The 21,965-nt window shown below is 35.0% G+C and overlaps 3 protein-coding genes across 3 annotated transcripts in view; 1 reads left to right on the top strand and 2 right to left on the bottom strand.

Moving 5' to 3' along the window:
- Positions 1 to 21,965, top strand: part of CapaR (Capability receptor) — a 165,337-nt gene that overhangs the window by 117,551 nt on the left and 25,821 nt on the right. The window lies entirely within an intron of this gene.
- Positions 1,984 to 15,664, bottom strand: LOC106618817 (Gustatory receptor 5a). Its single transcript, XM_014236705.3, has 9 exons — positions 15,295 to 15,664; positions 14,078 to 14,205; positions 13,828 to 13,896; positions 3,525 to 3,716; positions 3,224 to 3,418; positions 2,878 to 3,149; positions 2,644 to 2,798; positions 2,142 to 2,394; positions 1,984 to 2,078 (listed from the first exon to the last, which is right to left on the bottom strand). Exons 1-9 carry the CDS (start codon positions 15,405 to 15,407, stop codon positions 2,001 to 2,003), a joined length of 1,455 nt encoding a protein of 484 aa, XP_014092180.1. The 5' UTR covers positions 15,408 to 15,664; the 3' UTR covers positions 1,984 to 2,000.
- On the bottom strand, positions 19,104 to 21,378 carry LOC106618803 (gustatory receptor 5a for trehalose). Its single transcript, XM_036364258.2, has 6 exons — positions 21,180 to 21,378; positions 20,911 to 21,105; positions 20,584 to 20,855; positions 20,368 to 20,522; positions 19,322 to 19,574; positions 19,104 to 19,271 (listed from the first exon to the last, which is right to left on the bottom strand). The coding sequence occupies exons 1-6, from the start codon at positions 21,340 to 21,342 to the stop codon at positions 19,194 to 19,196; spliced, it is 1,116 nt and encodes a 371-aa protein (XP_036220151.1). The 5' UTR covers positions 21,343 to 21,378; the 3' UTR covers positions 19,104 to 19,193.

Here is a 21,965-nt window from a genome sequence, read left to right as displayed (position 1 = left end):
ATATAACCGACATATTAACCGATAAATGCGATATAAAGTAAACTAGAAGTTCCAAGATTTTTATATTAGGTGGATGGGGGCTAAGAAATTATTGAGCGGATTCCACCTAACTCAAAATTACAGGGATACTTTTAACAGCAAAGTATTCTCTCCGAGTTTCAACAATATATTCATAGATTAACCGATATAGAATCATATAGAATTTGAAGTTGTGCTATATGTGATGATATGGTTGCAGTCCGATTACAATTTTTTCACTGTACCATTAAAATGTTACAGTCATGTTATGTACCCAATTTGATTGAAATTGCTGGTGTAGGTCCAAAGATAAATGATTTCCCCCGTTTTTGTTGTTGTTGTAGCGGCAGAATTTTTTCGAGTTGACAGTCCTTGGCCGGAAAAAATCCGGGTCCGTTCCGGTTACGTAGACCCGACTGTTATGGGAACGGTTTCCCCTAAATGTGGGCGGTGCCACGCCCATCGTACAGTTTTGACAACGAATCCAATAAAGCGCTCCTGTACCAATTCGGATATAAAACTTTTCTTTTTCGTTTCTGATTAATTTAGTTATTGATTTATCGCACTTTAAGTAGTATAATCAAAACCGTTATATGGAGAGTGGACGGGGTTATTATCAGATTTCAGGTTTTTTTCGCACTGTCATAGGAGGTATCGAAAGGATTTGTCCTGAGCAAATTTGTGTAATATAGCTTGAATGGTTTGGGGGATATACATATAAACATTAAAAATATTAGGGTCAATGTCACGCCAACTTTTCAACAATTTTAAAACCACAAGTGTCCCTTACTAATACGATCTGTTGTTCTTATAGCTATGTATCTTCATTTGCGGCTTAATTATGGCATTTTATAGTTTTTCGATTAATGGCGTTTTGTGGATGTAGCAGTGGTCCGATTTCTGCTATCAACTAGACAGGACTTTTTATAGTACCAAGGAACATGTGTACCAAATTTTATCAAGTTATCTGTATATGTTTTATTCAAGTTAGTATAACTAGCTTTATCTTCTCGATTAGTATATGGTGTTATAAATAACAGTTAGCAAAACAGAGTATTACTGTAATAGCATGTTGCGAGAGAATAAAAATTTTATATAACTAAGAGAAGGAAAATAAAATAAATTCTACGGGCAACGAAAATAATTAATTACGTTACTTTAATCTAGGAAGTATACTTATTATAATTAAAGTGTTGAAAATAGAATCAGAAATTACTAATGCCTCTTTGAAAATATGTCGTACGTGTACATAATAAAATAAACCCTTTACTTCGTGCTTCACTGAAATCTGCCAGTCAACATTGATGTAAACTAAAAGAAACTTTCTCCTTTTACCTTTGGTTTCGCTGGAAGGACTAAGTCTTTGTAAACATTTTTAAATTCTTGAAATAGTAACAAAATGTTTCATTGAGCTATCTTATCGTCGGCTTAGACGAATTTCTTTCAGGTGACAGAAACGTTTGAAAATTCAGATGTCCGCGATCGTTAAAAGAAAAACACAAATTTGTGATTTATCCAATCTTTAATTTAAATAAATCAACATTAAATTTGCTTCATCTAATAGAGTTAGTAAGTCTACAAGTAAAATAAAGAACTCAATATTTCGCCTTTTAAAAAAAGGTCTGGAAATTTAGCATTAATTTTTTAATAACCGAAAAGCAATCCAAAATAGTATAAGCAAGTTTTGAGAAAAACTTTACTCTGCTTTACCTTACTGCTTTACCTCTTATTCAACTGAACCTAAAGCCAGAAAATGAAGACATACTTACATACTTTACTTACTTAAATATGTACTCGTATGCTTATCGAAATGATTATAATGATTGTAGGAATTGACATATGCACAATGCTCGTTGTAGAGTTAGCCAGATGGATATACTTATAACCTCATAAACCATAGTTTAAAAACCGCAGCACAAATAGAAAAGCATGGAAATATTTCAAATGTATTTATTTCAAATTATTGCAAACGAACAAACTAATTAATTACAATTCCATAAGTTCTGATCTTCATGAAACTGTATAAGCACTAATTCGTAAGTGACAATAGTGCCGGCAACCTAAAAAATTAATTTACAAAATTAAATCGAGATATTTCGCACATATCGTTGTAAATCTCTCACTGTCAACACCAATCCACGGGTAATGTTAAAAAATTGCAACCCGGTCAAGGCTACCGTATCCATGCCTATCTCATGAGCCAACCGGTCGATTTCAGGATGAAAGCCCTCCTTCCGTACCTGTTTGATTATTTTTAAAGGTTCACGAGAGCGATCGTTGACCTCGGACAAATACAATGAGACCGCTAAGGTACGGCCCAAGAGAAAACTGAGCGACGCATAGAAGTAGACAAAATGTGCTACAGATGGCATTGTGCTAAAGAAACATCAAGAAGTAAGGAATGATTATTAATAATATAAGATATAATATACGATGCTATACATATTATGTTTGTAAAACTTTGTTTAAGGTATGAGACTGCTTTTGCATGTAAAAAATTTCTAACAGACACACTAACTAATAGAAAAATTAGTACTTGGCAAACTCTGAATATCCTAATCTATGTGTATATTATATATTCAAAATACCTCCCAAGCAAAGACAATATGCAATGGGCAAACTTACTTCATACTCTTGAGCAATTGGATACAAACGAAGTAAAGATTGTTAGCGAAAGACAGCACAGTTAAGGCAGATACAGCGGAATCTACTTGTTCTATGAGGTCACAAATAAGCCGATATTGCAAGCGGGTACGCGTCCAATAAGCTTCGGGCATCACCTGAGAAAACTCAAAACAAAGACACATATTTTAAGTAACTAAGTAATTATTATTATTCAATTCCATATATTTGTGTTACCTGACCCCTGACACGGTCTAAACTGTTTTGCACTTGTTCGAACAGTGATGAGAGTCCTATGCCAATTATCATTAGAAAGACATCCATGTAACTCCAACCGAAAGTCATGAGCACATTCAATATCTTTCCAAACCAAGCCAACCAAGTAGAGTAATCAAAAACGAAAAAAATATGCGAAACAACAGTCATGAAATACGATTCAATTGGATCCACTCGTGAAGGACAATAGTTGGCGAAGTGTATGGCTGAAATAGTGCTCAGTAGATGCTCAGCTGAAAAGCAGAATTGAATTTAAATTAACGGCTAACTGACTAAATATGTCATGTGCGTAGAGCGAATCACTTACTCAGCGACAATGTGATCAGTACGAAGGTCACCTTGTGCACCCGCACCGCCAGCGCCTCGCGTTCACTCCACGACTGAAAAGGCGGCATATTCCGTTCCACCCGCTGCCACTTTCGCATCAGCTGCGGCCATTTTCCGGCCAGACGCAAGAAACTAATTGAAGCCAGAAGTATACTGACATGAAATATTAATGGTTCTAAACACGTTTTATGGTTAAAATATGAGATAAAAGAGTTTTAAGGAGTATATTAGCAAGACTCTCAAGGCACTTTAAGATCCAAATGTGAAAAGCAACCACCAACCAATGTTTCGCACATCCAGTACACCTTTTACGACCATGTTAATGGTGAAGCCCGTATCAGCAATGGTCACCAACGTATATAATATGCAGTACCACGTCCGAAAACTCTTCCAGCGGAAGGACAACCCTTTCGGGCTGGGTGCAAGTATTCCACGCACCGGCATAAGACAGAAACACTGGGCAATCACAAGCACTGAAATCAAACACGAGAACTGTACCTGTACTTCGTTTTTTATCGACATTCAAATAAAAATTGTATAACAAATGTACATACACATTATTTCTGAGTAGGAGTGGGAATACTCCGGTGCGTTAGTGTGAAGAAAATCGCAATAAAAACGAGGTTAAGGATGGGTGTAAAAGCGTAAGTGACGCAAATTTTAAGAACACACTTATGGTACATACAAAATTTTCTGCGCTCGAAATGAAAGAATACTGTTTTTGGGCCGAAATATATTGTTTTATACAAAATAATTTTTCTTCCAATGAACCTCAAATAATTTTATGCCATCCCTATAATTACTTTCCGGGAGCTCTACGTCTACGGCTGTAATAGCTTCTTCATTCGACAAAAACGCTTTCCACGAAGAAATTGTTTCAGGTTTCTGAAGAATTATCGCTGGGAGCCAAATCTAGTGCACACGGTGGATGCTCAAGCAATTCGTACTTTAATTCGTTAAATTTTGTCATTATTAAAACACCTTTGTGAGTATATGCATTGTCTTGATTAATGGTTTTTTATGCTGCAAACCAAACCTTTTCTCACAAATTTTTTCGTCCATCTGAATCGAAGGCTGCAATAATATTCAGAGTTGATTGTTTTATCTTTCTGCACATAATCAATCAACAAAATTACTTGCTATTTCTTGGTGCGCACTACTAACTTTTCAACCAACCTGTTCATAAATGCGCATATGAATAAGAAAAGAATGTAAAACATAAAATTACAGATGTGTTCTTCAGAAAAAGTTTACTGTTAAAGTGATTTATGGAAGAACAGATGCAATGTGTTGGAAAGGTTTTTCGAGCCAGAGTAATAATCGACTATAATAATTTTCCACATTAGCACTTATTAAATTATTATTTCAAAAAAATTGCATAGAAATTTAAATGCGTATCTGATTTCAATGTTCAACTTGAAAGCAGCTCAAAATTGATTTCACAAACTTTCATTTCATCAAGTCATTTTGATAATTTTACCTCTCAGAACTTGAAAAAAGTTGTAAATTAACATTTCTCGCAAAAGACTTGGTCTTTGCATAGAAATATGGTCTACGTAATTCGAGGAATCAATTTATTCATTCTTTCTTTGATCAATGCCAATTGATATTTTATGTGTGTCACTGTCGTAAAATTTTTAAATATTCGATCTATAACTATGAGTATATTTGTGCGATTTGCCAAGAGATGGCGTAACTTGATTATTATTCAATTGTTCAAATATTCCGAAACATATCATGAGTTGGAAAACTACTGTCTTTGGGCGTCTTTTTTAACTTCCCGCTAAGAAAATTGAAAATTTTCTAAAAATCGGGAAGATATTGGTTTCACCCCATTTTGCAAAAATCGAGTTCTCAACAGATCTCGACGTTTTGAGGGTCGAGGAAGCTTCCCCGAACATTTCTACGATGATGTCCGTATGTCTGTATGTATGTGTGGATGTATGTGTGTGTGTGTGGATGTATGTGACCCTCTTATAACTTGAATTTCGTGTGAGTTTGGACCCAATCGGACCAGTAGATTTTGAGAAATCTCAAAAATAAAAATTTTGAAAAATCGACCAAACGACTTGACCGATCGACACCAAAAACTAATCAGTTCTAAACCTTGAAGAAACACATCGTTTGCCGCGAACCGGGTCGAAATCGGTTGATCTACTTGCTAGATATCGAAAACAAAAAATTTCGAAGAGCTCAAAAGCAGTGAAAAAAGCGAAATTTGAACGTTAGCGTATGAAATTAGAGGGAAGTTGCAGGGATGGCCCTTGAGGCCAACCGTTTTCCACATTTCTTTATACTCTCGCAACCTGTTGTTACAGAGTATAATAGTTTTGTTCACCTAACGGTTGTTTATATCACCTAAAACTAATCGAGTTAGATATAGAGTTATGTATATATAAATGATCAGGCTGAAAAGACGAGTTGAAATCCGGGTGACTGTCTGTCCGTCCGTCCGTGCAAGCAGTAGCTTGAGTAAAAATTGTGATATCTTTATAAAACTTGGTATACATTATTTGCGCTTAATGGTGAGTAGTTGGCCTCAAGAGAGGCCTGTGAAAATTGACTCTCCGATTTTTTTGCCAATAGGGACGCGGCCTTCTACGAGAGGGGTATAATAAAGTTGGCATCTATTTAGCAACAAGTCTGCGAACAAAACGGAGCATATTTGAGTTAAATCGCACAAATGTACACAAGGTTATCATCTTTTGAAAAATCAATAAAAAAAACCGAACGAACCTTTTACTTGACCTAATATAATTGAAATTCATATAATAAAACAAATAAATGAAACTCTTGATAATAGTATGTTTTTGTGTCAAAAAAGAGTTGAATCGGATCAATACTTCCTTTAATATAAAATTTTGCCAACACCTGAAGTCATTTCCCGGGCTTTGACCTTTGCAAGTTGCGAGAGTATAAAATGTTCGGTTACACCCGAACTTAGAACTTACTTACTTGTTTAGTATATATTATTCACTTGAAGAGTAAACAACAATATTTTTTTCACTCAAATCCATATGTAGATTTTAGGTATACTTCAAAATAAGAATAATAATAAACAAGTAAGGAAGAGCTAAGTTCGGGTGTAACCGAAAATTTTATACTATTATAACTTGCAAGGATCAAAGATGGTAAAATACTTATAGATGTTGGCAAAACTGTATGTTAAACAAGCAAGAAGAGTGAAAAGGTTCAACTTCATTGTTGAACGAAATCGTAAATTGGTTAAATCAAATTTAGTATCATACTAATATATTTGAAGGTCATAGACTCACTAAGTTTAAGTACTATATTTTACTTTCCGTCAGCTAAAATTATATTACACCGATTTTTAAATGAGATATAAGCAAAAGGCTAAACTTAATATATTAAATTAATGTAAAATATTAGGGGTAACATAATTTTATAACTTTTAAGAAAAGTGAAAAAAAACTTAACGGTTTAAAGTCAAGTGGAAAGTCGGAAATCAGTATATAGGATATATTGGGGGCAGAGAAATGCAATGGCTGTTCATTCATTTTTGACATTGCTTAGGTATACTTGAGAACTAATTTTTAAGACATTTTATAAATATATAAAATTAAACATATGTACATATATATGGAGTTAAGTTTGCCGGATATTTCAAAATCCTGAATAGTAGTTACAATATATGGGCGCTAAGGCAAGTTTTCACTCCATTTTATCTATTTTAAGCCCAAAGATACACTTTTATTAGAAAAATACAATATGTTCTTTCGATTTCATTAAAATCATTCCCACATCGGCCGATATATGTGGACTGAAGTGAACTGGAAGTTCGAAAATCCTTATATTTGGTATATGGGAGTATTAGACCGATTCAACCCATTTTTGACACAAGGTTGTACTATTATCAAGGATTTTCCTCAAATTGCATGAATATAGCTTACAGTTTCACTGATATTATATTTTCAGCAAAAAGTCAGTTATATGCACTGGGGTCCACATAGTCAGTATGTGGAGGCTTGAACAGTTTTATTCCGATTTTGAAAATTTTTAGACTCGAGATGGAATACTTCAAAGGCACAAGGGTACAAAGTTTTATCCGAATATATTAATTGGTACTTGCAACATGTTGCACAGAGTATAATAGTTTTGTTTACCTAATGTTTGTTTCTATCACCTAAAACTAATCGAGATAGATATTAAGTTACATATATATAAATAATCAGGACGACGAAGCGAGTTAAAATCCGGGTGACTGTCTGTCCGTCCGTCCGTACAAGCTGTAACTTAAGTAAAAATTGAGATATCTTTATGAAACTTGGTATACATGTTTCTTGGTACCGTAAGTTGATATTGCAGATGGGCGGAATTGGACCACTATCACGCCCACAAAATGCCATTAATCGAAAACTTATAAAATGCCATAACTAACTTAATTAAGATATCGAACTGTAATTTGGTACAGGGAATTGCAGTAGCAAGAATCAAATGTATCTTCGATAATAATATACATTTGCATCAAAAATAGCAAATATTTTCAATTTGTAATCGTCCTTTCTTATATATATTTGCTTATATATCCAGAATATTCGTATATATCGGGATACCAATAAGAGGGTTTAGATAGTGCAGCGGTACCATGCTTTGCAGTCCGTCATTTCCGTTGAAAGGGAATTCGGAATTTTGGCGGAAGAAGACCGCACCATCGAGATCTGTATGTTCGCTTTCAAGAAACAATCGCAGCTGTTGCATCGCCAATTCAGGAAAATTCAAGAGCTTCGACTCGCAACTTGGAGTTAGCAGACTGTCATTACAACCGATAATTCATGATGACTTAAACCTGTTTCCGTACAAAGTTTAAATACAAGCCGGTTAAACCCTCTAGATTTGACTATTCGTCTGGAATTTTTCCAAGAAATGATTCAAATGGCCGAAGAAGACAATAACTTGATAAATTTCCTGTTTATGTCTGATGAGGCCCATTTTTATCTGAACAGAAATGTAAACAAGCAAATTACAGTATATGGAGTGAATCAAATCTAGAAATAATCCACGAGATGGAACTTCTTTGAAGAAACGGTGACACAATAACTGTCAATGGCCGCCATTATTTAAAGATTTTACGCTGAAGACGTATCCCTTTCAATAGCGATTAGTTCCAGCAAGGTGGAGCAGCTACACACATAGACAGACCAGTTATTGCTGGTTAATATCAAGAAAGTCCACTATTCGCTGGGCCCCCAAAGGTTACATGGCATAACTGCACCATACTTTTTTTATGGGGTTATGTCAGCAGAGGTGTATAAACAAAACCCAGAAATCTGACTGAATTGAAGCAGTCCATTAAATCGATAATTGAGGCAATCCCGCCTTCAGACCGCAATGAATAATTATCTAATTAGCGACAGATATGCATGGCTGAGCAAAGAGGTTATTTGCGGTCCATAATTTTTTGAAATAACTAATTATGTAAAATAAAATAGAATTTGCTATGCATAAAAAAAAATGTTATGCATTGATGAAAAAAACGTTATAACGGTTTGTTTTCATAGAACGATTCGTTAGCCACCCTGTATTTATGATTCTATCATTGACGCAACCTCATAGTTGCGTGCCATATAACCATACCGGCTTGATAATTTATTTGTATAAAAGTAATTTGTTATGTACAATCCGAATCGGTTTGACCTTCGCCCAGGTCGTATATGGGCATATGGTATGCAGACATCAAAAAGACTTATTGCTTGGCTAAGTGATTATTTGTTCGTGAAACTCACATGAACCGACTTGCTACCATTCAGTTTTATTCTCCATTTCTTGGTTCATTTAAACACGAAGTTGTGGAATTAGCGAAATTGGTCTATATGATGAAAATATATGAGGATCCTTTTCAGATTTCGGAAGCATAACAACTTCACCAACTTTCCAGAGAATTGGAAATGTGTCACACGGATTGATGAATTAAAAAGATAGGTGGGCTTTAGTAAACTTTTGTACGGTAACTGCTTTAAAACATCAAATGTAATTAGGGCGAATGCTGATGCTTTCTTAATTTTAAGCCTTTTAATTTAATTCATAAATGGACACTTCTGGAATTGGACGAAAAGTTTCAAATAGGTGTGTTGCGAATGTATTTGCTTTATCCTAATCACTTCTTGCCCATACATAAATGTTAATTTTTAATAGAGCAACGTGGCGTATTGGACGTTTAAGATATTTGGTACTTTTCCAAAGCGAGTTATCTTCTTGTTTTTAGCCGATAGCTGAGATCCTTGTGTATTGACTCATTTTTAATATGTGTGATTTCTCGTTTTAACTCCGCTGTTACTCTGTTAAGGTTTGTTTTGTCAAGTGATGAGAATGTTTGTTGCTATTTCCGTCGTAACTTTCTATTCCTGGTTAGGAAGATTTTTTTTGATTTACTTGTAGGGTAATTGTAACTTATAACTTTCCGCTTCATCTCCGGAGTATTATCCTAAACCGCTAGTTGAATTTCTTTTATGAATCTGTCAACTTCTAGCTATAGTTGTTTGATTGTTGTGATTTGTGGACAGTTTATTTATTTTATATAGCTTCAAATGTAGTTCTTTTTGAGTGACTGTTTCACTTAGTGTTAACTATATTGAGAACTGATCAAAGCTTAGATCTAGCGCCCCTTCTATTTCGATGAGATTTCGGAATACTTGCCTAGTAATAAATGATTCTATGACATCGGGTATTTTGTTGGAGTACGTTGTCCAATAAGTTGGAATTCCGGTCGATACAAACTCACATTCTGTTTCCTGAGCCGCATCGAATAAATCTAGTCCTTTTGCTGTCGTTAGGCGCGTCCCCAGTAGACATGCTTCACATTAAAGTCGCCGCCCATAATAAATTTGTGGGTGTGCATGTTGAAAAGCTCTTAATATTCGTCAACGAGAATTTTATACCTCGGCAGAAAATATATTGCAGTAATTGATAAGGAGTTGGTTCATTGTTTTTACTGTAATAGTTGTGGTTTGAATATTGTGCGAATTGATATTTCCATCTTTATAATGTTTAACACTGTTTTTAACAATTGCTCTAGTACCTCCCCTCGTGGTTTTTGAAAGTAATGTAGATTGGCCTCGTAAAATGAGTTTCAGATATTAGACATACATATACATATGTATCTATTTTCTCTTTTTCAAAAATAATTTAAAGTTCTTCTTGGTGCTTTAATAATTCATTCGCGTTCCATGTCATAACCCGGAGAACACCATGCACACCTTAGATTTTGTTTTATTTTTACTTTTTTCGAGATTATCTAAACGGCTACAAAGATCGAAATTGAATTTTTTTTGTTTATTAAACATCTCAAGAATTTGAGTCAATAGGTCTTCATTCAATTTAGTGTTTTTTGCGTTAATTACTTTTGAGTACTTTTCACAACTTCGGAAAACTGAGCTTACTCGTTTGCACTCGATGCGGGTTGTTCGCATCATTTTTATTGACAGTGGGTGGATTATTTGATAATCTTTACAAATTCGTAGATATTTTTTGTTTCCTTAATGTTTTGTTACGAATGCTTTGAAGCTTCTTAGCGACAATACATTCTCCTCTCTAGTTTGCCGGATGGCTTTCGCCACAGTTTTAGCATTTTGGTTTTTCGGAAATTGGTTTTTGACACTCGACCGTTTTGTGCTTACCACTGCATTTAACGCATTTAACATTGACATATTGCTTCAAAAATTCTTGGTATGGTGAGTTTATATAATTGATATGAAAAATATAAGAAGGGCTCACTTCCTAAATGTTTTTTGCTTTGATTTCGAACAATGTCACACATTCCCAAAAATTATTGCGGAAAGTTTGATAATGTATCGTATTCCTAATGGCTAAATTTGTTGATGCAATTGTTTAATACAATAGCGACCGAAAGAGAAAGGTAAGAAAATGTTTAAATATTTTACTATTTTTCCAATACGACATGTTTTAAATTTTCATCAAAAAGAAGATCAACACCTAGGCGAAGCGGCGACAGCGTGGAAATATATCGACGAACTGGATAAAGTGTATGCGTCACGAATTGATATAATCGCACCGGAAGCTTATTTATCATCTGCATTGTCCCCACTTAACGAATAAAAATACAGAGTCAGATTCCTCAATCAGCAGTGAGAACATTGGTGCAGCTCCGCCACGAAAATGCGTTCGAAAGGTTTTTTAACAATGAAATAATTGCATGCGCTAATGAGAAATATTATTTTCAGATTGCAATTTTTACTTGTACTATAATAGAATGTATTTATTTTCCATTGTAGCAAATAAAACTATCCTTGGACGGCTGCAGGATTTTTATATGTATACCATCAATACATCCCAAAAAATATGGGATTGGTGTGATCGGAAAGACACAAAAGCTCCCGTAACTCTTACTTGGTTACTATGCTCAGTAGTTGGAAATGCTATAATCTGCTTCTGCGCAGATAATACCTGAACAAAACCTCTGTAACAAGTACTCATTCCAATATTAAAGCGATCGCTAACTTCTATATTGTCATATAAAGACACTTCTTCAATGGGTCTCCGAGACGCCCAGTAGGCAACTGTTACATGAAGGTTTGAGCATACAGGGTAATTTTGAAAGATGGAGTAATAATAATACCTTTCACATAACGAAATTACATTTCTTACCTCGTAAGTTGGGATGTGCATTCTGAAATAGCTATAAAACACGTCATTTGGCATTTGATTAATGGTTTCCAAAATTTTTTGATTATTTGGTATTTTTCTCTCGCACATTTTTCTGCACAAATATTGCAGCCAGGCTTTACTGTTTTGTAAAAGTACTTAAGTTATTGACTGTGAAATAAATTTTTTCACTTCAATTAAATTGACAAATTTTTCTAACAACATGGTTTCCTCGGCCATTTTTTGCGCAATAGAGATGTGCCTAAACGCAACAGTGTTATAAAGTTTATTTATAAAAGGTGTTTTTTTTTATAGGTATGAAACTTTAAATTGCAATAAAACAACGATGGATTATTCGATTGAAATACATTTTATTTATCCGAAAGATAACATTACATTTTAAATATGATTTCTGGCATATGAACGTCACGGCTGGCTCGGATGTAGACCAATATGGACGTCCAATTTTCGATGACTTTTTCCAACATTTGTGGCCGTACATCGGCAATAACACGGTGAATGTTGTCTTCCCAATGGCTAAGCATTTGTGGCTTATGCGCATAGACCATGACTTTACATAACCCCACAAAAAATAGTCTAGCGGTGTTAAATCACAAGATCTTGGAGGCCAATTCACAGGTCCAAAATGTGAAATTAGGCGGTCACCAAACGTGTCTTTCAATAAATCGATTGTGGCACGAGCTGTGTGACATGTTGCGCCGTCTTGTTGGAACCAAAGCTCCTGGACATCATGGTGGTTCAATTTAGGAATGAAAAAGTTAGTAATCATGGCTCTATACCGATCAGCATTGACTGTAACGTTCTGGCCATCATCGTTTTTGAAGAAGTACGGACCAATGATTCCACCAGCGCACCAAACAGTCAGTTTTTCTGGATGTAACGGTGTTTCGACATACACTTGAAGACTAGCTCCACTCCAAATGTGGCAGTTTTGTTTGTTGACTGTTCAACCAGAAGCGCGCTTCATCGTATTATACGATAAAATGAACGTAGTGCGCGATGCGTATTCCGTACAAAACCATTATTTTCGAAATAAAACTGCTTGCCAAACCAAACTGAGAATAAATCACATTACAGCTGTTAAATCGGTCGCCATCTTGAACAGTAATGCGAACTTAAAGTTCTATACCTCGGAAAAAAACACCCGTACAAAGTTTAGAACTAGCAACGTTGCAAAGTATGAGTGCGTATTCATACTGCATAAAAGCTTTGCGTCTGGACTTTTAGGAAGTCAGCCAAGATAAGGTAATAAAAGATAATAAGATGTCGATGGGAATAACTCTCCGATATATTTATATATCGGCTCCTTTTTGTCCGCTTCGTCTGAGGGACCCGGTCGACCTGGCTCCCGTTTTTGTTGTAAAAAGGGCTTATCTTCATTTGTTTTACATAATTGAAGCGTATCGGCGTAAGAAAATACTAACAAATTGGGTCCCTAGGGTTTTTTGTGCAAATCTCTCCAAATTTGCGATAAATTCACAAGTTTCTTTACACAATTAGAAAAAGATTGTGTAGTAATATGAGCTTTTTCTCAATGCATATTGCATGCGGGAATACTGAGATTTCCAATTTCATTTAAAGTTTAATTCACTTGACGAATCTTGTAGAAAACAATACTAAAACTTGATGATTAGAAGGAAGTTTTTATCCCTTATTTAAACTTTTACATCACCGATTAAAATATATGTTTCTTAAAACTAGGCAATTGAAAGGAAAAACACAAATTATAACAGTCATAGCGATAATAAGCGCGTATCGCATGTATTAAACAAATATTGAAAAGTTTCGATACAAATCGGCATGGGTTATCGTAATCCTACCTACACAAAACTTTGTTTTCAATTATTTCAACATGATTCAAACAAATTAAAAGGCTAAAAGCAAACTTTAATTTTTCTGGGCTCAATAATACATATACTCATACATACGAATGTAGTTACTTACAGGGGCCGACGGCTTCATGGAAGCTGCCATTGTGTATGAAATCCGCGCGTGTACCACGCTTAATGCCGCCTTTTGGGCAGTTGTCAAGGCATGCAATGAAATAGATTAGAAGTTTATAATTTCAAGAGAGCTTAAACAAAGCAGCAATTCTAAAAAAAAAACAACACGTTTTACAATATTTTCTTCGCAGCCCCTAACTATACGAAATTTTCTTTGTTTAGAATACTTAAAGCGGGAGATTTTTACTCACGAACTTTCGGATGTCTGCTTTGTTCGTACAACTCTTTGGCAATTGTGGTTTGCTTTATTGACAAGTTACGGTGCGCAGGTAAGATTCCATTAATTATTTGAAGTCGCTTTCGGTGTTGCTGCGGTTGCCTTTTCATTTATCGTAAGTTCGAAAACAATTTTTTCAGGTACAGCAATGCAGAAAAAGAAAAAGATGATAGGGTGAACAATGTTTTATTTCAGTTTATACAGACCTGCTCAAAATAATAGATACGCTTTTCAGAAGACAGAATATATTTACTATAAAGGCAAAGAATGCTAAAACTTTCATGTTCTATAATTTATATTAGCCATACTCGATTCGCCATTTTTCTGCTTGTTATTTTTGGTCGTAGGTCTCTTGTAAAAAAAATGTATATAAGCAACATCAAAGTTAGAGGAAAGAAGTAATTTTCGACCCAAGACTGCGTTCACACGAGGATCCCTTTGTCGTTCATTATCGGCAATTTTCTTGTGATCTGGCTCATTACGTTCTTACGAGCGACAACTTGAGTCGGACAATTTACTGCATTCTCTCTTATATCACATTCTCAAAACCAAAAATACAATACAAAAGTCTAATATTGCTGTTAACAATTAAATTTAAATATCTCATTAATGCGTGGAACTTATTTATAGAATTCAAAAAAATAACGTTACTTATTAATAGAACGAAAACTCCTGTAATATTTATAAATTTGGCCAAATTTTGTAAAAATGTAGTGAAAACTGAGTTTTGAACGAAATGTAAACAATTTAATTAGTCTTTTGAACAAATAACAGTATTTCCAGATATTCGAGACGATAGACATTTTAACGATATTACTCAGGACCAATTCAATTTGAGAATTCGTTACTGCAGATTTTGAAAAAAGTTTATTGAGTATTTTTGGATTGAGATTATTATGATAATTATTTATACACAATTCGCTGAGAGCACTTTACCATTATGATAGTAATAAGGGTTGAGTTTTACACACAATTTCGGCCTGCCAAAATTCGTTTTTTAATTAAATATCGGCGGCTACATTTAAAAAGCTGTGACTCAAAAGAGATTAAGAATTTTAGCAGATTATTTATAAAGGTATAAACTATCGAAATATCCAAAAAAAAATTATTTACACTTATTGTGTCCCTTAAGTGGAATGGATTGCATTGCAAAAAAGTCAAAAATCCGAACTAATCAAAAGCTTCACTCACCGATTTACACTGTTCTTTCTACCGTCATCTTGTTGTAACTCCGTAATTTTCTTCGCTTTCAGGTATCTCACAATTCGCTTCAGAAATGTATAACTTAAGAATGATTTATGCATGTTCGTGAGTTTGATGCATGCAACTTAGCACAATTGGTCCGCCGCCCGCCACGCTGGAGTAAAGTAAAGAGGCGCTTCTCAACTTGGTAAGCAAAATATTGTGCTCATGTCACGACGTGACCTAAAAATTCATTTATTTTCGATGCAGTAAGTAGAAATAAGCAGTCAATTAGTTGAGGAAACAGAAGTATCAACGCTGTAATCAAACTGTTTTTGCGAAGTAATCGGCTAAATGTTTGCGAAGTGACTTCATCAAGTTGGCTCCAAAGCCTTGATAATTGTCGCAACTTTCAACTTTTATACCCTCATATACATGTGCAGACATTACAATACCATTTCACTCAAAATACGCAGACAAGGTACACAGGAACTAGGCGAATATTTATCACAATCATTTATCGCTTAATTGTCTTCTCTACTCTGCTGCTCAACTTGATTTCTCTCTATTTTAGTGTACAAATAGTTTTTTAATGTGAATTTGCGTTTATCTTTTTACTAACAATTAATCTAAAGCAAAGGCAATATTTCTCACCAAGGCCTTATGCTTTTTTAACCCAATTCTTCTAGCTTAAAAAAAAGAAGCAATAAATGGAAAAGTACATCAAAGAAAATAATGCAATCAGAGCTACTAATAATCCTTTAGTAAATATTAGTTAATTGAAGAATTGATTAAATTGATCAAAGGTGGGGAAGTTACAATTATGTTTAGTATCTTATTAACTTATATTATTGGTCGTAGACTTACTCTGTTTGAACGCTACATTTTGTCCGAAATATTTATATAAAATTGAACTTAATTAACTCAAATTAGATATAAACTCAACCAAAATCGCTAAATTTATTATATGAGGCATATGGGGGAAACATCAACCAGAGGATCGGAATTCAATATATTAGGAATTTAAGGCTTAGATTAAGGTCAATTTTATTTATATTCAGAGCTAAACCAATTTTTTTATTTTTATTTATTTAGAACAAGTAAGAAAGAGCTAAATTCGAGTGCAACCAAACATTTTATACTTTTGCAACTTTCAAGGATCAAAGCTGGGGAAATACATTCAAGTGTGGCAAACCTTCATATTAAACAAATAAGTAAGGGCTAAGTTCGGGTGTAGCCGAACATTTTATACACTTGCAACCTGTAGGGAACAAAGGCAGAGGAACACCTTCAGGTTGCGGCAAAACTTTATATCAAACTGAGGAAAGTATTGCTGTGTTACACTGTTATTAGAAAAAAATTATTTTCTGATAACTTCATTAACGTTTGATTTGTATACTGTAAAGTGAAAGAATCCGACGGAATTTAAAGTTTTGTTATATGGGAATTAGGCGTGGTTGTCATCTGATTTCGCCCATTTTTACAGTGTCTAATAGGAAATTTTGGGTAACCTCACACACCAATTGGGGTTGAAATCGGTTTAGTAGTACCTAATATATAGGATTTCACCTGAAGGTGGGCGGTGCCACGCTCCTTGTCCAATTTTCACACCAGATCCAAATAAGCTTTTCTTTAATTAATGGTTAAATACCTTGGATACCAAGTTTTTAAGATATCTCAATTTTTACTCAAATTATCGCTTGTACGGACAGACGGACGGGCGGACCGACAGTCACCCGAATTTCAACTCGTCTTGTCATCTTGATCATTTATATACAAGTATATATAACCTAATATCTATCTCGATGAGTTTTATTGTAGGTGATAAAAACATGTGATATATTATGATATTGGTAATGAGGGGCAATTGCGGTTTGAAATTTTTTTTAAATGGGTGTGGTCTCGCTCAGTAATGAGTTTAATGGAGATATCTCCCAAACTATTCAAGCTATAACATATCACCTAAATTTGCACAAGGCATATCATTTTGGCACCTGTTTCGACAGCATGAAAATAACTGAAATAGGATGATAACCTAGCCCATTTGCAATAAATCAATAACGAAATGGGTCAGAGACATTAAATTTTACATCTGAGATGTCACAAAAGGTCTTTATAGGAGCAGTTGTAAAAATTGGACAATGAGCGTGGCATCGCGCTTATTTAGGTGAAATCCTATATCTTAGGTACTACTAAACCGATTTCAATCAAGTTTGGTACATAAGATTATTTATATTACATGCCCATGTACCAGTGTGAAAATGGGCGAACCCCGACAGTAACCACGCCTACTTAGCCCTTTCTTACTTGGTTTTATTTACATACCTTCATTGGTGCTTGATTTATTGTATATACTGTAAAGTAAAAAAACAAATGGAATAGAAAATTTTGTTATATAGGAAGTAGGAGTGATTGTAGTCTAATTTCACCCATTTTTACACTGTAACTTTAGAATACTAGGCTTATGTTATGCACTAAATTTGGTTGAAATTGATCGAGAAGTTTGTTCTCAGAAGTTTGATTGATATAGCTTTAGTGATTTGTGAGACAAGTACTTTATACCTATTAGCTAACTTTTTTCTTAATTTTAAACCATTCAACAACGGCTGCCTCTGACTGACTTTATAAACTATATAATAGCAATCAAATTGTGAGACGCATTAATAAAACGAAGTGTGCATACATTCCCGTCGTATTGCTTTTATTTTTGATTAGAATCTGGTATTGAATACGGATGGAACTAAAGGTTTCTCTTTCCACTCTAAATATAGAACTCCAATTCACGAAAATAACCTTTTACACTTTATAATACAAATATCGATAAAGATATCGATACAAAGCTTAGTACAAATAGGACCAACAACATGTGGCAACTTTCATCTAAAACTGGTCGAAATCGAACAGCAGAATGTTCACAAATATTTTCAATTAAATTTACAATATATGAGTTTAATAGTACCAAATATGGTAAATATAGTCTCCTCTATCCGTTATACCGCCAACAGAGTGATTCTGACCCGATTTGACGCGGTCTTGCATAAAACATCTACCGTATTTTAATTCAAATCTTAATTATCGCCTTCAAAATAGGCTCCTGAGTCAATACGAGTAAAAGCGTGCATGTTTAATAAACTTGTTCTAAGCCTCGTCTGGAATGGCCTGCAGTGCCTCCAGTGAATTTTGGTTTCGGCTCATTTTTGGAGCGTCATTCGCTAGATTGTTGGACAGTTGGGCCGATCCTCTGCTATCTCTCTGATGCCAACATGACAATTTTCAAGCACTGATTCTTTATTTTTTTCGATGTTATCGTCATTAACAGAGAAGAATAGTGCATGAGGCAAGTTCTCGATGACTTCACGACCTTCACTGAATGCCTTGTGCCACTCAAGTATTTGTATTCGTGATAAAGTAATTCGCCAAAACACTTATGCAACGTATTAAACGATTCCTCTGCCGTGGCTCCATTGGATACAGAAAATGTCAAGCAATCTCTGTGTTTAATTTTTTTCAATGGCAAAAATCGCACAGTTTATATGGTTCAGCCTGATCAATTAAGTTTGAACTCACTCGAGAGAAAATCTCATTGTAAACGAGAACTTATTTTCTGTTCGTCATAAGTAGAGCCTTCAATAATACACCTTCGTACTGAACAGTACAGTTTAAGTACAAGTAGGAGTATTTCATAGTACATTTGATAACAAATGTAAAGGTCAAATATTAAACTTCATTCCATATTCATGTTCCTTGTAAAAACTAGGTATATCTGTGGTAATATGCTAAACTTAATTAACTCGAATTAATTGTGTAGAACTGCCACTAAAATGTTGGGGCTGAGACATCTTTATTTTAAACGCAAACAATACATTTTTATTACAAAATCGATATACCGAATTGGTCTCAGAAAAAACTTAACTGCATTTCCATAAATTTTCCTCTTTTTGGAACTGCATAAACACCAGTTCGTAAGTAACGATGGTACCGGCCACCTGAAAATGTAAAATGAAATTCCTAAATAATGGTAAAGGTTTTTTCTTACCGTCAATACCAGTCCACGCGTTACATTGAAGTATTGCAGTCCGGTAAGCGCCACGTTGTCAACCGTTATCTCGTGCGCAAACCGATCTACTTCAGCATAATAACCTTCCTTCGGAACTTGTTTGATAACTCCTAGCGGCTCACGGGAGCGCTCATTGATTTCGGAGAGATACAATGAGACAGCCAAGGTGCGGCCCAAAAGAAAACTCAGCGAAGCATAAAAATAGATAAAATGAGATGTAGATGCCATTTTGCTGAAAAGGGAAAGAATTAAACAAAGAACTATCCAAGCTTTTTTGAAGTCATCTACTTCGCTATAATTGCAATTTTTTAACCTATCGTTTTTGTAAGTAAAAGGGAGAAAGAGGACAAAGTCTTATGTATGGATGTGCCTATAGAAACAGACAACTTGTCCACGGCTGAAAAAGAGGGAGAGTTGATGGCACCACTCGTGGTGAAAGCGGTTACTTCACCAAGTGATGTGACTACTTAATAGACCTTAGCCCAATCGACTACATAAATAAATGCATCCCAGTCGCTGAAGATTGTATATGAAGAATTAGTATATGGATCTTTCAATCATGGAGTCAAATAAACTCAAAATCATGTGTTAGAATTATTAGAATGTTTAACTTAAGAACCATTCATTCAATATTAAAACCCTGCTTAAGTTCTCCCCTGACCGTTTTTAATCCCAATTTATTGGGATAAAAACATTAATTTCCTTTCCGAGTAGCTCAACACTTTGCTGGAAGGCTACTTCTGTTACGCACTGTGCCGAAGCACTGGGCTAATATAAAAAAATCTGTATAAAACACATTCAACAGCGTCCTTATTCCTGCGAACGTAATCGATGGTGATAGATTTCTATCCATAAAAACAAAATGCAATTGAAAACTCTCATGGCAAGCTTTGGTAAATAGTCGAATTCGTATCCATCTAAATCACCGCCGATCGCTCGTCTGGCGCGGATATCTTACATATCAATGTTTATATGAATATAAACCGTACGGAAAATTGCTGATTGAGAGCTTTAAAAATACTAACTTGATGCTCCTGAGTAACTGGATGCAAACGAAAAAGAGATTATTTGCGAACGAGAGCATAGTTATGCCGGATACAGCAGAGTCTACTTGTTCTATGAGTTCACAAATAAGACGATATTGCAAGCGAGTACGCGTCCAGTAAGCTTCGGGCATCACCTGAAAGCGAAACGAAGTAAGTGAACACTTAAAGTTATACAATTTATACCAATCATGTTACCTGCCCCTTGATACGCTCCAAAGTGCTCTGCACTTGACCGAATAACGACGAAAGTCCTATGCCAATTATCATTAGAAAAACATCCATGTAATTCCAACCGAAAGTCATGAACACATTCAATATCTTTCCGAACCAAGCCAACCAAGTGGAATAATCAAAAACTAAAAATATGTGTGAGGAAACCGATGTGAAATACGATTCGACGGCATCGTCCTGTGTGGTGCAATGAATTGCAAAGTGAATGGCCGAAATGGTGCTCAAAAGATGCTCAGCTGAAAAGGATGATTTAATTAAACTGCTGAATAAATATTTCATCGAATCACGTACTCAGCGACAATGAGATCAGTACAAATGTGACCTTATGGACACGCACCGACAACGCCTCGCGCTCACGCCACGACTGATAGGGAGTCATCTGCAGCTCCACTCGCTGCCATTTTTGCATCAACTGTGGCCATTTTCCAGCCAGGCGTAGGAAGCCGATAGAAACTAAGAGAGCATTTACTTGGAATACCAATGGTGCTACATAGAATACATACAAATAACTGGGAATTCTAGTATCTTCAGCATCGTGTATACCATAAATATTAACTTACAAATGCTATCCACCTCTAATACACTTCTTATTGTCATATTCAGAGTTAGACCGGTGCTAGCGGTTGTTAGCAGTGTATATATTAAGCAATAGCAAGTGCGAAGATTTATCCAGCTGAACGATAATCCTTTCGTAGTAGCAGCGAGTATTCCACGAACCGGCATAAGACCGAAACACTGAGCAATGACAAGCACTGAAATGAAAAGAGCTGAGGTTATTTTTAAGCACAGCACTAAAGAATTTAAATCGCTAAAAAAAACCCAAATTCTAAAACAATAAGAATTTCTAAAAAATATCAACTGTACCTCAAAAGCTGCCCAATATTTCGCTAAATTAAGATTTCATCTAGCCAAAATAATCTTACCTGGAGCCATCGAAGAAAACTCGTCTTTGACCCTTTATTCTGAGAGTAAGGGAAAAGGATTCGAAATTCTCTTTTTCATGCTGTATTATGTTATACATGTATTTAAATTAATACAAAAAAATTTGTATTAACAATTTGATACATGGTGGCCACTGGGCCAATCTTTAGAATCAACTTGGGGCTGCAGAAAAGAATTAAAGAGCGTTTCTTAATGTAAAAAAGGATTGCCAGTAATTTCTTATTACATTTCTAGCTGTAGCAATTTTTCAAAATATTAAGACGAACTTGTACAAAAAGCTCTTTTTTTACCAGAAAAATATCAGTTAAAATTTCAAGAAAAACGCCAAACTGACTCACCGGAATGCTTTAGCACTACAGCGAATTTGACAATGAAAATTTCAGCAAAAACTGGAAAAGTTTTTA

This window comes from Bactrocera oleae, chromosome 6 (assembly GCF_042242935.1).
Source record: "Bactrocera oleae isolate idBacOlea1 chromosome 6, idBacOlea1, whole genome shotgun sequence".
Lineage (NCBI taxonomy): Eukaryota > Metazoa > Arthropoda > Insecta > Diptera > Tephritidae > Bactrocera > Bactrocera oleae.
Note: the sequence above shows the minus strand (reverse complement) of the source record. Positions and strands in the feature narration are given on the sequence as shown.

Excerpts from the sequence above, each read along its gene's own strand:
- LOC106618817 (XM_014236705.3), bottom strand. The coding sequence starts at position 15,407 with ATGCATAAATCATTCTTAAGTTATACATTTCTGAAGCGAATTGTGAGA. Across the intron at positions 14,206-15,294 it reads AGAAAGAACAGTGTAAATCG|GCAACCGCAGCAACACCGAA; the intron begins GTGAGTGAAGCT and ends ATAAATGAAAAG. Across the intron at positions 3,717-13,827 it reads CCATGAAGCCGTCGGCCCCT|TGCTTGTGATTGCCCAGTGT; the intron begins GTAAGTAACTAC and ends GTTTGATTTCAG.
- LOC106618803 (XM_036364258.2), bottom strand. The coding sequence starts at position 21,342 with ATGCCGGTTCGTGGAATACTCGCTGCTACTACGAAAGGATTATCGTTC. Across the intron at positions 21,106-21,179 it reads ATTAGAGGTGGATAGCATTT|CACCATTGGTATTCCAAGTA; the intron begins GTAAGTTAATAT and ends TATTCTATGTAG. Across the intron at positions 19,575-20,367 it reads CAGTTACTCAGGAGCATCAA|CAAAATGGCATCTACATCTC; the intron begins GTTAGTATTTTT and ends TTCCCTTTTCAG.